Raw genomic sequence first — 12,807 nt, 5'->3', positions numbered from 1 at the left:
GCTGGGCGTTGCCATCCAGCCCCTTTCTGCTGGCACTTGAATTTGGAGCTGGTGGCTATTTCTGTATCTCCCCTGTAAGCAAAACTCCTTGGGAGCTGCAGGGTGCTGGCTCTGAGCTGCTGGAGGGGTTTGGGCTGGAAATGGAAGGATCCCTTGGGAGAGCCCAGCTCCATGGAGCGGCCCTGGCTTTGCCTTCAGCCCTGGCACTGCACTCCCGCAGGATTGTGTGTCCCCAGAGAGCCCCAAGCCAGCCCCGTGGATGTTTTTGATGCACAGACCCCTGAGCACCACAGCTGCAGCTGCTCCAGGGCTGCCTCTCCCCCCACCAGCCAAGCCCTCGTCTTTTGCAGGTCACTTTTTACCCAAATCCCTGAAAAACAGAGCTCCAGGAGGGGAATGTGCCCTTCCCTGGGATTCCTGAGCATGGCAGGGGAGTGCCTGGCTGCCTGTGGATGGATCACAGCCCTGTGCCCCTCCTCCTGACTGGGAATTCCAGTCCCACAGCACTGGGAATGTCTTCCTGCAGCACTGGGAGTTCCAGTACCACTGGGAATGTGTTCCTGCAGCACTGGGAATGTATCCCAGCACTGATAATGTATTCCAGTACCACTGGGAATGTATCCCTGCACCACTAGGAATTTATTCCCACAGTACTGGGAATGTGTTCTGCAGCACTGGGAATTCCAGTACCACTGGGAATGTATTCCAGTACCACTAGGAATGTGTTCCTGCAGCACTGGGAATGTATCCCCACAGCACTGGGAATTCCAGTACCACTGGGAATGTATTCCAGTACCACTAGGAATGTGTTCCTGCAGCACTGGGAATGTACCCCCACAGCACTGGGACTGTATCCCAGCACTGGGAATTCCAGTACCACTGGGAATGTATCCCCACAGCACTGGGACTGTATCCCAGCACTCCCACGCTGCCTCTCCAAGCCCCGTTCCTCAGTGGCAGCCCGGGATCACGGCAGTGAGGGCTGGGCTGGAGTTTCCCCTCCTGGGGATCGTTTCCTGCCCTCTCAGCCCCAGCCCAGGGCCGGGGGTGGCACCGGGGCTGTCCCCAGGGGCTGTGTCCCCTCTGTCACCGCTGACCAGTGCAGGCTCCTGCCAGGGGCGGGGGAGGCTGCAGCTCTCACTTCCCCCATGGAATGATGTACAATGAAGCTCTGTATTCCTTTCCTCTGGAAGTAAATGGGAGAAAAACCTCGGTGTTTTCTGCCTGTGTGTGACAGAAGGGGAGGGGAGGGACCCGGGGGAATCCTGTGCTTTGTCCCTGTTCCAGCTGCTGTTCCAGCTGTGCTGGGATCCAGGGATAGTCCTGGGCTGCCTTATCCAAACCCAAACTGAGCCACTGCTCCACCAGACTGCCCTGGGTTTACAAAGCCCATTATTAAAAATTACCACGTTTAACAATTTGTCTGTTTTTCCTGAGCTGCTCTTTGGGTGGCACTGCCTTCATTCTTGGTGTCATCTTGGACACAATTCCTGCTTTTGCTTCTCTTTCCCCTTCTCTTTTATCACTGTGCTCCTCAAACCTGCACTCTGAAGGCTCACAGCCACAGCCCTTTGCCTAAACCGCTTTGCCCATGGAGAAAAGGAAATCAGTTCTAATGCACCCTTGGTCTGGTACCAGACAATTCCCAAAGCTGATTTTGGGGCAGTTTTTCACCCAGCTTCTCATTCCAATTGCAATTAAGCAGCCCAGACTGGGAGCCTGGGTCTGGTTTTCCCTCTGCTTGAAGAAAATTGATGTCAATGGAGTGGCCTGCTGCACAAAAACCAAACTTCCCTCTGAAACCACGCTGCCTAAACCAGGAATCCCCACCTGGGCATCCCAGGCTGCTGATGCTGTTTCCTCAGGCTGAGGTTTGGTCGGATCCCTGGAGAGCTCCCATGGATTTTTTTACAGGGCTCAGGTCTCACCTACAGCCTGGATTTTTGTTTTTAAGGTCTGGCTCCCCCTCCTTTCTCCCCTGATCTCAGAACTTGTTCCTTCCCTGGAAATTCCTGGAATAAACACTCCCCTGTGATCCTGGGATGTCTCTGCTGGAGGTGACATTGAGGAGTTAAACCCGAGCAGCTGCTGCTTTCTTTGGAGTGGCTGGTAATTTTCTGCCTTTGATGCAGAGTGGGGGATGTAATCAGGGTGCCTGAATGGAGAATTTTCAGGATATTTTGGTGAGACAGCAGGGAAAAGAAATCAAGGGCAGCCTCTTGCTGGGTGAGGAAATTAAATAGAAAAACTTCGAGCTGAATTGCCACCAAACTGGAATCTTTTCCTGCTGGAGAGCTGTTTAAAATAGTGCTGAACTGGAGCCTGGAAAAAAATAGCTGCTGAACTCCTGGTGATCACACAGAGCAGCTTCAGGGGAGGAGATGGGATCTCTCCCAGGAGGAGCTGCTGGCTTTGGGGTGTGACAGCAGAACCCGCAGGGATCTCTGCAGCAGGTGTGCTCCAGAATGCCAGAAACTGGATAAATTGGATCCCATCTCATGGTTCCCATGGATCCCATCCCATCCCATCCCATCCCATCCCATCCCATCCCATCCCATCCCATCCCATCCCATCCCATCCCATCCCATCCCATCCCATCCCATCCCATCCCATCCCATCCCATGGATCCCATCTCATCCCATTGATCCCATCCCATGGATCCTATCCCCCCAGCCCCAGTGAAGGGGAGATCCTTCCCTGATCCTTCCCTGATCCTTCCCTGATCCTTCCCTGATCCTTTCCTACAGCCTCAGGTTGTGCCAGGGGAGGTTTAGGTTGGAAATTGGGACAAAATCCTTCATGGAAAATGTCAGGCACTGGAAGGGTGGAATCCCCATCCCTGGAGGGGTTCACAAAGTGGGGATGTGGCACCTGGGGACACGGTGTGGGGGTGGCCTTGATGGCCTGAAGGTCTTTGCCAACCTGAACTCCAGAATTTGACATTTTGGAGCTCCCAAGGAGGAGGAGCTGATTTGTGTCTCAGAGAAGGATTTCCTGGAAGCCTCCTGGCGTGGGATGTGCCACCATGAGCTGCCACTGCCACCCTGTGCTGTGACCTACGGAGGTGACAGATCAGTGCCACCCTGTTGGGCTGTGTGACAGATCAGTGCCACCCTGCTCTGTGTGTGTGACAGATCCAGTGCCACCACTGCTGTGTGTGACAGATCCAGTGCCACCCTGCCCTGTGAGACAGATCCAGTACCACCCTGCCCTGTGTGTGACAGATCCAGTGCCACCCTGCTGTGTGTGACAGATCCAGTGCCACCACTGCTGTGTGTGACAGATCCAGTGCCACCCATGCCCTGTGTGACAGATCCAGTGCCACCCTGCTCTGTGTGTGACAGATCCAGTGCCACCCTGTGCTGTGTGACAGATCCAGTGCCACCCTGCTGTGTGTGACAGATCCAGTGCCACCACTGCTGTGTGTGACAGATCCAGTGCCACCCTGCTCTGTGTGTGACAGATCCAGTGCCACCCTGCTCTGTGTGACAGATCCAGTGCCACCACTGCCCTGTGTGACAGATCCAGTGCCACCCTGCTCTGTGTGTGACAGATCCAGTGCCACCCTGCTCTGTGTGTGACAGATCCAGTGCCACCCTACTGTGTGTGACAGATCCAGTGCCACCACTGCCCTGTGTGACAGATCCAGTGCCACCCATGCCCTGTGTGACAGATCCAGTGCCACCCTGCCCTGTGAGACAGATCCAGTGCCACCCTGCCCTGTGTGACAGATCCAGTACCACCCTGCTGTGTGTGACAGATCCAGTGCCACCCATGCTGTGTGTGTGACAGATCCAGTGCCACCCTGCTGTGTGTGACAGATCCAGTGCCACCCTGCCCTGTGTGTGACAGATCCAGTGCCACCACTGCTGTGTGTGACAGATCACTGCCACCCTGTTGGGCTGTGGGTGACAGATCCAGTGCCACCCTGCTGTGGGTGACAGATCCAGTGCCACCCATGCTCCATGTGACAGATCCAGTGCCACCCTGCCCTGTGTGTGACAGATCCAGTGCCACCCTGCCCTGTGTGACAGATCCAGTGCCACCCTGCTCTGTGTGTGACAGATCAGTGCCACCAGTGCCCTGTGTGACAGATCCAGTGCCACCCTGCTCTGTGTGTGACAGATCCAGTGCCACCCTGTGTTGTGTGTGACAGATCCAGTGCCACCAGTGTCCTGTGTGACAGATCAGTGCCAGCCTGCCCTGTGACAGGGCACTGCCACCCCTGCTCACCCGGACAGCAGTGACAGCAGTGACAGCAGTGACAGCAGTGACAGCATCCCGGTGTTTGTTTCTGAGCTCCCGAAAACCTTCGTGCCCAGAGCGGGGCTTGGGAGGAAAATGCCCCGTGGGGCACCGAGGGCAGAGCACCCCTGGGGGGATGAGGGTCCTGCCAGGGCCTTGGGGTACCTGAGTGGGAAAGGACCCGGACCCCCCAAAATCCCGCCCTGGGAGCGGCGTCCAAACGCTCCCGGAGCTCCGGCACCCGGGGCTGTGCCCGCTCCCTGGGGGCTGTCCCGGGGGTTATTCCGCCCTCGGGGGAGGAACCTTGCCCTGCTCTCCGACCCTGCCCTGCCCTGCCCCGCCCCACTCCTGCCCTGCCCCACTCCTGCCCCGCCCCACTCCTGCCCTGCCCTGCCCCACTCCTGCCCTGCCCCACTCCTGCCCTGCCCCACTCCTGCTTTTCCCCTGCTGGATCCCGAATTCCCCAGGGCTGGCGCTGCTCCGGGCGCGGCCGCTGGTGCCATCTACCCTCGCTCCCTGGCGCTGCAGCCGCCGCTAATTAAACCGAGGCTTAATTAAGCCGAGCTGTGGCCGTGACACGGGGACAGCGAGCGCCTTGGACACCAGGGAGCGAGCCCGGCTGCGGCTTCAGGGAACATCGGCTCCTGCTGGGAATGGATCGGGGCAGGTCCCGCTCTCCCCGGGCTCAGCTGAGCCGGCTCGGGGCGATGGACCCGGGTTCGGCAATCCCGGGGGGATGGACCCGGGTTCGGCAATCCCGGGGGGATGGACCCGGGTTCGGCAATCCCGGGGTGATGGACCCGGGTTTAGCAATCCCGGGGGGATGGACCCGGGTTTGGCAATCCCGGGGTAATGGACCCGGGTTTAGCAGAGCCGGCTCGAGGTGATGGATCTGGGTTTGGCAATCCCGGGGTGATGGATTCGGGCTCAGCTGAGCCGGCTCGGGGTGATGGACCCGGGTTTAGCAAAGCCGGGTTGATGGACCCGAGCTCAGCTGAGCCGGCTCGGGGCGCTCTGGCGGCTCTTCCCCCCGAGGTGACAGGGAAAGGAGGGGTCAGGGATGCTCCAGGACCCCACTCCGGGCACAGAGGGAATGAATCGGAGCTGAACCAACTCGGTTTGTGCCCGGGATTTGCAAAGCCTGTCCTGCTTTTCCCCACCTCACAGAGCAGGGAGGCTCCTCCTCAGGAGGGCAGTGGTGGCACTGGATCTGTCACACAGGGCAGGGTGGCACTGGATCTGTCACACAGCAGGGTGGCACTGGATCTGTCACACACAGAGCAGGGTGGCACTGGATCTGTCACACACAGCAGGGTGGCACTGGATCTGTCACACAGCACAGGGTGGCACTGGATCTGTCACACACAGCAGGGTGGCACTGGATCTGTCACACACAGAGCAGGGTGGCACTGGATCTGTCACACACAGCAGGGTGGCACTGGATCTGTCACACAGGGCATGGGTGGCACTGGATCTGTCACACACAGCAGGGTGGCACTGGATCTGTCACACACAGCACAGGGTGGCACTGGATCTGTCACACACAGCAGGGTGGCATTGGATCTGTCACACACACAGCAGGGTGGCACTGGATCTGTCACACACACAGGGCAGGGTGGTACTGGATCTGTCACACACAGAGCAGGGTGGCACTGGATCTGTCACACAGGGCAGGGTGGCACTGGATCTGTCACACAGCACAGGGTGGCACTGGATCTGTCACACACACAGAGCAGGGTGGCACTGGATCTGTCACACAGCACAGGGTGGCACTGGATCTGTCACACACACAGAGCAGGGTGACACTGATCTGTCACACAGCCCAACAGGGTGGCACTGATCTGTCACCTCCGTAGGTCACAGCACAGGGTGGCAGTGGCAGCTCATGGTGGCACATCCCACGCCAGGAGGCTTCCAGGAAATCCTTCTCTGAGACACAAATCAGCTCCTCCTCCTTGGGAGCTCCAAAATGTCAAATTCTGGAGTTCAGGTTGGCAAAGACCTTCAGGCCATCAAGGCCACCCCCACACCGTGTCCCCAGGTGCCACATCCACACCTGACTGGAAAAGGATCTTGACTTTCTGGTTAGTTTTACCAGTTATCCCTGAGGTGAGAGCTGATGTGGAATGAGCTGGGAATTAAGGAAATCGTGATGAACTTGAAAGAGAAGCAACTTTACACCACTTTACTGAAAGTCAAATCCATTTATCAAGGGCTAAAAAACTTATCCTCCTCCTCACTGATTCTGCAGGTAACCTGGGCTGAAAAAAGATCTGAGGCTGCTTTGTGTGGGACTTTCAAAAAGAAAAACTTCCAGCTTTGTACAGGATTTTTAGACTTTTTTTTCTTTTTTTTTTTTCCTGGAGAAGGGATTTTGCAGAGGACAGGAAATGCCAGTTTTGCACCAGCTCAGGGCAGGGAGGAGTGATTGATTTGGGGTCATCTCTGAGCTGTGACTCACGGAAATCAGGCACCTTTTATGCAGAAATCACCATAAATTTCGGGGCTCATTTGCATCAAGGACCCTCCAATCTGACTGGAATGATTATTTTCCCCCTCGAACCCTCTCACCGAGTTCCCGGTGACTCACCCTGTGGATTCACGTCTCTCCCAGCTCCCAGGGGCAGAGCCAGATCCCACCCGAGCCAAAGCCAGAGGGATTTGGCTCCCGAGGGAAGAGCAGGGGCTGTGAGCAGGGAGGGGCTGCAGGAGCAGAGGCAGCTCAGACCCCTCTTGCTCCTGGCAGCAAATCCCAGCCTGCCCACGGGAGGGATCTGGGAATTCTGCAGGAGCACCAGCAGGGGAAGAGGAGAGAGGAGAGGGAGGAAGATTTGCAGCAAAGCCTCCCCAGCCCCGGAGGTGAGTTCTGGCTCCTGGGAGCAGCAGAGGAAGGGAACTGGGGTGGGAGGCAGGAGGGAAAATCCAAACTCCAAAAATCCAAAAATCCTGTCAGCAGAGACCTGGAGAGGACCGAGAGCTTCCAGCACTTTTCCTGGGCTGGCAGCGGGACTGGATTGCAGCTGGGGCTTCCGAGATGCTGGGGGAGCAGGGAAAAGGGAAAATGGGCTCTGGGTGCTGATGGAGCCTTGAGCAGCTGAGAAACCTCGGCAGGGTGGGATAAACGGGTGTCCTGGTTTGAAAGCCAGGTGCCTGCTGAGGAAGGCAGGAGCCTCCCCTGAAATGGAAAATGTAAATCCCCTCCCTCCAAATTGCTATGAATTTAAATTAAGGGGCTCTCAGGCAACAAATATGGGAGCAGGAATAACAGTTCTTTATTAGGGAAGAAAATAAAAGGATAAAATAAACACTGCAGTGAACCAAACCAGCACTGGCAGAGCCAGAGCACAGCCTGACACCCTGTGGGTCAGGGGGCTGGCAGCAGTCCCACTGGAATTGTGGCTCAGCCCTCCTGCAGTGCCAGGGCTGGTTCTGCTGGAGCAGGGATCCTGGAGAAGGGTGCAGTCTGCCTCTGAAGATCCAGGGGAAGAGGCAGCTGCTGCTCCTCTGGGAATCCAGTGGAGAAGCCGTGCTGGTGTTCCAGAATCTCCAGATTATATCCAGGTAGGAATGCTTGGCTCCTCCCCCTGGGCTCACATCTCCCAGTGGGATGCTGCAGTTCTTATCAGCCATGCAGGGACATCCAATGGCCTCTTATCAGCAGGTGTCCCCTGGAGGGAGGAGTGGGTGTGGCAGAGATCAGGAAAACTGCCCAATGGACAGGAGACAGCTGCCAGACAGATGGTGAAGAGAACAGAGTCTGCTTGGCAACCCAGGACACCGGGGCAGCCATGGATGGGTTTTACCCCTCGGCAGGAGGAGCGGGGCAGGACCAGCTCAGTGCCACCAGCTGGGCAGAACAAAGCCACGCCCCGCTGTCCCTGAGGGTGGTGACAGCCGCCTGCCTGTCGCTCCTCATCCTCTGCACGCTGCTGGGGAACGCCCTGGTGTGCCTGGCCGTGCTCAGGTTCCCACACCTGCGCTCCAAGGTCACCAACCTCTTCGTGGTCTCCTTGGCTGTGTCCGACCTGCTGGTGGCCGTCCTGGTGATGCCCTGGAGAGCTGCCAGCGACGTGCTGGGCTTCTGGCCCTTCGGGGCTTTCTGTGACCTCTGGGTGGCCTTTGACATCACGTGCTGCACGGCCTCCATCCTCCACCTGTGCCTCATCAGCGTCGAGCGCTACTGGGCCATGGCCGAGCCCTTCCGCCACCAGAGGAGGGTGACGCAGCGCCTGGCCTTCATCACCATCGCGGCAGCTTGGCTGCTGTCCCTCCTCATCTCCTTCATCCCCGTGCAGCTGCAGTGGCACAAGGACCGGGCGCTGCCCAGCCCCGAGCAGCCGGGGTTTAACGGCTCTGCGGAGGAGGGGGGCTGCGAGCCCACCCTCAGCAGCGCCTACGCCATCGCCTCGTCCCTCATCAGCTTCTACATCCCCGTGGCCATCATGCTGGGCACCTACGGGCGCCTCTTCCGCCTCGCCCGGCGCCAGCTCCGCGGGATCTCCTCCCAGGAGACACCGGGCAGCGGCGACCGCCCTCGGGGAACCTCCCTGAAAAACTCCCTCAGGAAGGAGACCAAGGTGCTGCAGACCCTCTCCATCATCGTGGGCGTCTTCGTGTGCTGCTGGCTGCCCTTCTTCGTGCTCAACTGCCTGGTGCCCTTCTGCGGCCGCGAGCCCCGCGTCCCGGGAGCGTCGCCGTGCGTCAGCAGGGCCGTGCTGGGCACCTTCACCTGGCTGGGCTGGGCCAACTCTGCCCTCAACCCCATCATCTACGCCTTCAACGCCGAGTTCCGCACCGCTTTCGCCTCCCTGCTGGGCTGGGGCTGCCTCTGCCGCGGCAGCGCCGTGGAGACGGTGACCTTCAGCAACGAGCTGGTGTCCTTCCACCCCGACACCTCCGAGCACAGGGCTCTGCAGAGCCTCAGCCCGCCCCAGCTGCTGCCCCACGCCGTGCTGCAGGTGGAAAACCCCGCGGTGGCCTTGGAGAGGGTCTCTCCTCCCCCTCAGAACGCCCTTCCTGGGTGTGGGAGGATTCCCCCTCTGGCCAGCAGCGCCTTCCACTGAGCCTGGGTGGGGAAAGAGCCTGGGTGGGAAAAGAGCCTGAGTGGGGAGGTCTCCAGCAGAGAGGGGAGCTGGGACATTCCTGCTCTCTGAGGAGCTGAGAGAGGAGCTGGCCAAATCCAGCTGGTCACTGGCCTGGTGGGACTGGCGCTGCCTTTGGCACAGATCCTCCTTGTTTACCTGGCTGCAGAACGTGGCTCCTTTTTCCCTTTTTTCCTGTGCAGGCTTCCTCTGTAATCCCACCAGGAAGTGTCTTCCTCCTTCTCCTCCTCCTCTTTTCCCTTCTCCCATCCCAAAGTGGCCTTGGAGAGGATTTCTCTGGGCTCCTCCCCCCCTCAGAACGCCCTTCCTGAGTCTGGCTGGGGAGGATTCCCCCTCTGGCCAGCAGCGCCTTCCACTGAGCCTGGGTGGGAAAGAAAAAGAGTGGTGGGAAGGTCTCCAGCAGCGAGGGGAGCCGGGACATTCCTGTTCTCTGAGGAGCTGGGGATATTGAGGGTGTTCCACTCTGTTTGCATCACCAGGGTGGAATTCCAGAGTGGTTTCCCAGGTGTCTCCAGCCCTGCTTCTCTAACTGAATTCTGGGCCCAGCGCAGGTGGCAGCAGAATTTGTGTTGCTGCTCTCTCCAGTTCACCCATGGTTCAACAACCTCACTTCCTGCAATGGATGGAAATGGAAGGGCTGGAATTCCTCTCTCCTGGTGACTTCAGCTGAGAGAGCAGAGATGGTTGGGTCTCCTGAGCCTCTCTGTGGTCAGGAAGTGAAAACCCAGCTGTGCCTGAGGGGAGAGGTGGCTTTGGCCACTGCCCTTCTCCTGTGGCCACCAGCCCGGGCCTGCTGGATGGGGACTGGCCAAATCCAGCTGGTCACTGGCCAAATCCAGCTGGTCACTGGCCCGGGGCTGCTGGATGGGCACTGGCCAAATCCTGCTCCCTGGTTGCCAACTGCTGCTGGCAATCCTGCCTGGAGCTCTGTGGGGCCACGCTGGGCTGTGTGCACCTCCAGCCATGGAAAACCAGTGGGTTATGTGGGAAGGAGGTGATGGATTTCCCAGGATAACTCTCCTGAGCTCAGGAATTCCATGGATTTCCCAGGATAACTCTCCTGAGCTCCCCTCTGGCTGTCCCTGTCCTCAGCACCCCGTCCTGCAGGGGTGGCCACCTTCCCTGGAGCCTGGTGCTGGGTTTGGGAGCAGCTCCGTGTCTGGAGCGGTTGCAGGAAGGATTTGGTGGCTGAAATTCTGCTCTGGGCCTGGGCCAGGAGCTGGGATTGCCCGGCTGAGGGTTCCTGGCAGGGATCAAAGCCCTGGTTCAGCCCCTGGATGTCCTGGATGGAGCCCTCCAGAGGGAACAGGAGAAATCCACAACGCTGTCCTGGTTCCTGCTCCTCCACCACACCTTCCACCCAAGATCCTCCTGTTCCCAGGCTGTTCCATCCCTTTTTGCTTTATCCTCCCTCTAATTCCCTTCCTCCTCCACTTCAATCACAAAGGCTCTTCAGGAGCTCTCCTCGCTCCCCAATCAGCCTCTGGAAGCTTCTGTCTCATCAGAGGGGTCAGGAACAGCTCCTGGGCTCCATCCCTGTGGTCTGGAAGGTTCTGTCTCATCAGAGGGGTCAGGAGCAGCTCCTGGGCTCCATCCCTGTGGTCTGGAAGGTTCTGTCTCATCAGAGGGGTCAGGAGCAGCTCCCGGGCTCCATCCCAGCCCTCTGGAAGGTTCTGTCTCATCTGCAGAGTCAGGAGCAGCTCCTGGGCTCCATCCCAGCCCTCTGGAAGGTTCTGTCTCATCAGAGGGGTCAGGAGCAGCTCCTGGGCTCCATCCCAGCCCTCTGGAAGGTTCTGTCTCATCAGAGAGGTCAGGAGCAGCTCCTGGGCTCCATCCCAGCCCTCTGGAAGGTTCTGTCTCATTGGAGGGGTCAGGAGCAGCTCCTGGGCTCCATCCCAGCCCTCTGGAAGGTTCTGTCTCATCAGAGAGGTCAGGAGCAGCTCCTGGGCTCCATCCCAGCCCTCTGGAAGGTTCTGTCTCATCAGAGAGGTCAGGAGCAGCTCCTGGGCTCCATCCCAGCCCTCTGGAAGGTTCTGTCTCATTGGAGGGGTCAGGAGCAGCTCCCAGGCTCCATCCCAACCCTCTGGAAGGTTCTGTCTCATCAGAGAGGTCAGGAGCAGCTCCCGGGCTCCATCCCTGTGGTCTGGAAGGTTCTGTCTCATCAGAGAGGTCAGGAGCAGCTCTTGGGCTCCATCCCAGCCCTCTGGAAGGTTCTGTCTCATCAGAGGGGTCAGGAGCAGCTCTTGGGCTCCATCCCTGTGGTCTGGAAGGTTCTGTCTCATCAGAGGGGTCAGGAGCAGCTCCCAGGCTCCATCCCCACCCTGGAGGTGACTTTGGGAAGGAGGTTTGATCCCTGCCAGACTAAACCCAGCTCATCCCTGTGAATCCCAGACATCCTCAGCTCCCTCTCCCCAGCAAACCAAGGGAGAAATCAGCCAGTGCTAATTACAGAGCCCAGAGCTAATTACAGAGCTCTCCTGGCCTCTGGGATTTCTCTAGGGAAGCACGGACAGGATCCCACAGCATCCACAACATCCCCCTGTGGGACAGCCAGGAGGATTTTGGGTCACCCCAAAAACAATCTTGGGATTTTTCAGCCTAATTTAGGGAAGGAATTGTTGGTGTGAGAGGGGAGTGATCATCTGGAACCCCTCAAGGGACTGAGTTAGTCTGAATGCTGCTGTGTTAATTTATAATTAATATTTATAATTCAGGGTGTGTGGTGCTTGGAGTGCCCAGATTTCCCAAAAACCTTTTGGAAGAGTTTCTTGACGCGTGGGGCGAAATTCTGGGGCTTAATCCAGGATGGTTTGAAAAGGGACTGGGGGAAAGCAGCCAGCTGGGTGTCTGTGATGAACAGGGTGAACTGCAAAGGAAACACAACAAAGAGGGTGAAGTGACCCATCTTGTGTCCCATTGTTACCTGTATTTAATGATTGAATTAAATTAATCTGTTTAATTATTTTTATTTTCCTGCAGCAGCTCTAAGGGTGGTGACAGAGCTAGCCCGAAACCTGCCAGGCTCTGGAGGAAATCCCAGGGTGTTACAGACATTCCTGTGGGCAGACTGGGAAACGGGAACAGCTCCAAACTGGTGGGACTGGGGCTGCCTTGGGCACAGACCCCCCTCGTTTACCTGGCTGCAGAATGCAGCTCCTTTCCCCCTTTTTTCCTCTGTAATCCCACCAGGAAGCATCTTCCTCCTTCTCCTCCTCCTCCTCCTCCCTCTTTTCCCTTCTCCCACCCCAGATTCCACACTCGGGTGGGTGAAATTATTCCAGGCTGGGGCTGATCCCAGAGCAGGGATTGGGGCAGGAGCTGTGCCTGACCCTGCTCTGTGATCCCAAAAAACCCAGGTCACTCCTGGAGCTCTGGGTGTGCCACGGGGACCTGGGGACAGGTTCTGGGTTTTTTGGGGGAGGAGCAGAGGGACCTGAGAAAAGTGATACTTGCTAAAGAG

General features: G+C 58.0%; 1 protein-coding gene across 1 annotated transcript; it reads left to right on the top strand.

Moving 5' to 3' along the window:
- Positions 1 to 8,033: 8,033 nt before the first annotated feature.
- On the top strand, positions 8,034 to 9,308 carry LOC132339823 (D(1) dopamine receptor-like). Its single transcript, XM_059870342.1, has one exon. The coding sequence runs from the start codon at positions 8,034 to 8,036 to the stop codon at positions 9,306 to 9,308; it is 1,275 nt and encodes a 424-aa protein (XP_059726325.1).
- The last annotated feature ends 3,499 nt before the right edge of the window (positions 9,309 to 12,807 follow it).

The sequence above is a fragment of the Haemorhous mexicanus genome, chromosome 30 (genome assembly GCF_027477595.1).
Source record: "Haemorhous mexicanus isolate bHaeMex1 chromosome 30, bHaeMex1.pri, whole genome shotgun sequence".
Classification (NCBI taxonomy): Eukaryota; Metazoa; Chordata; class Aves; order Passeriformes; family Fringillidae; genus Haemorhous; species Haemorhous mexicanus.
The sequence above is the reverse complement of the archived record's forward strand: the minus strand, read 5'-3'. Positions and strand labels throughout refer to the sequence as shown.

Bases quoted from the DNA above. Each gene is read 5' to 3' on its own strand.
- LOC132339823 (XM_059870342.1), top strand. From the start codon at position 8,034: ATGGATGGGTTTTACCCCTCGGCAGGAGGAGCGGGGCAGGACCAGCTC.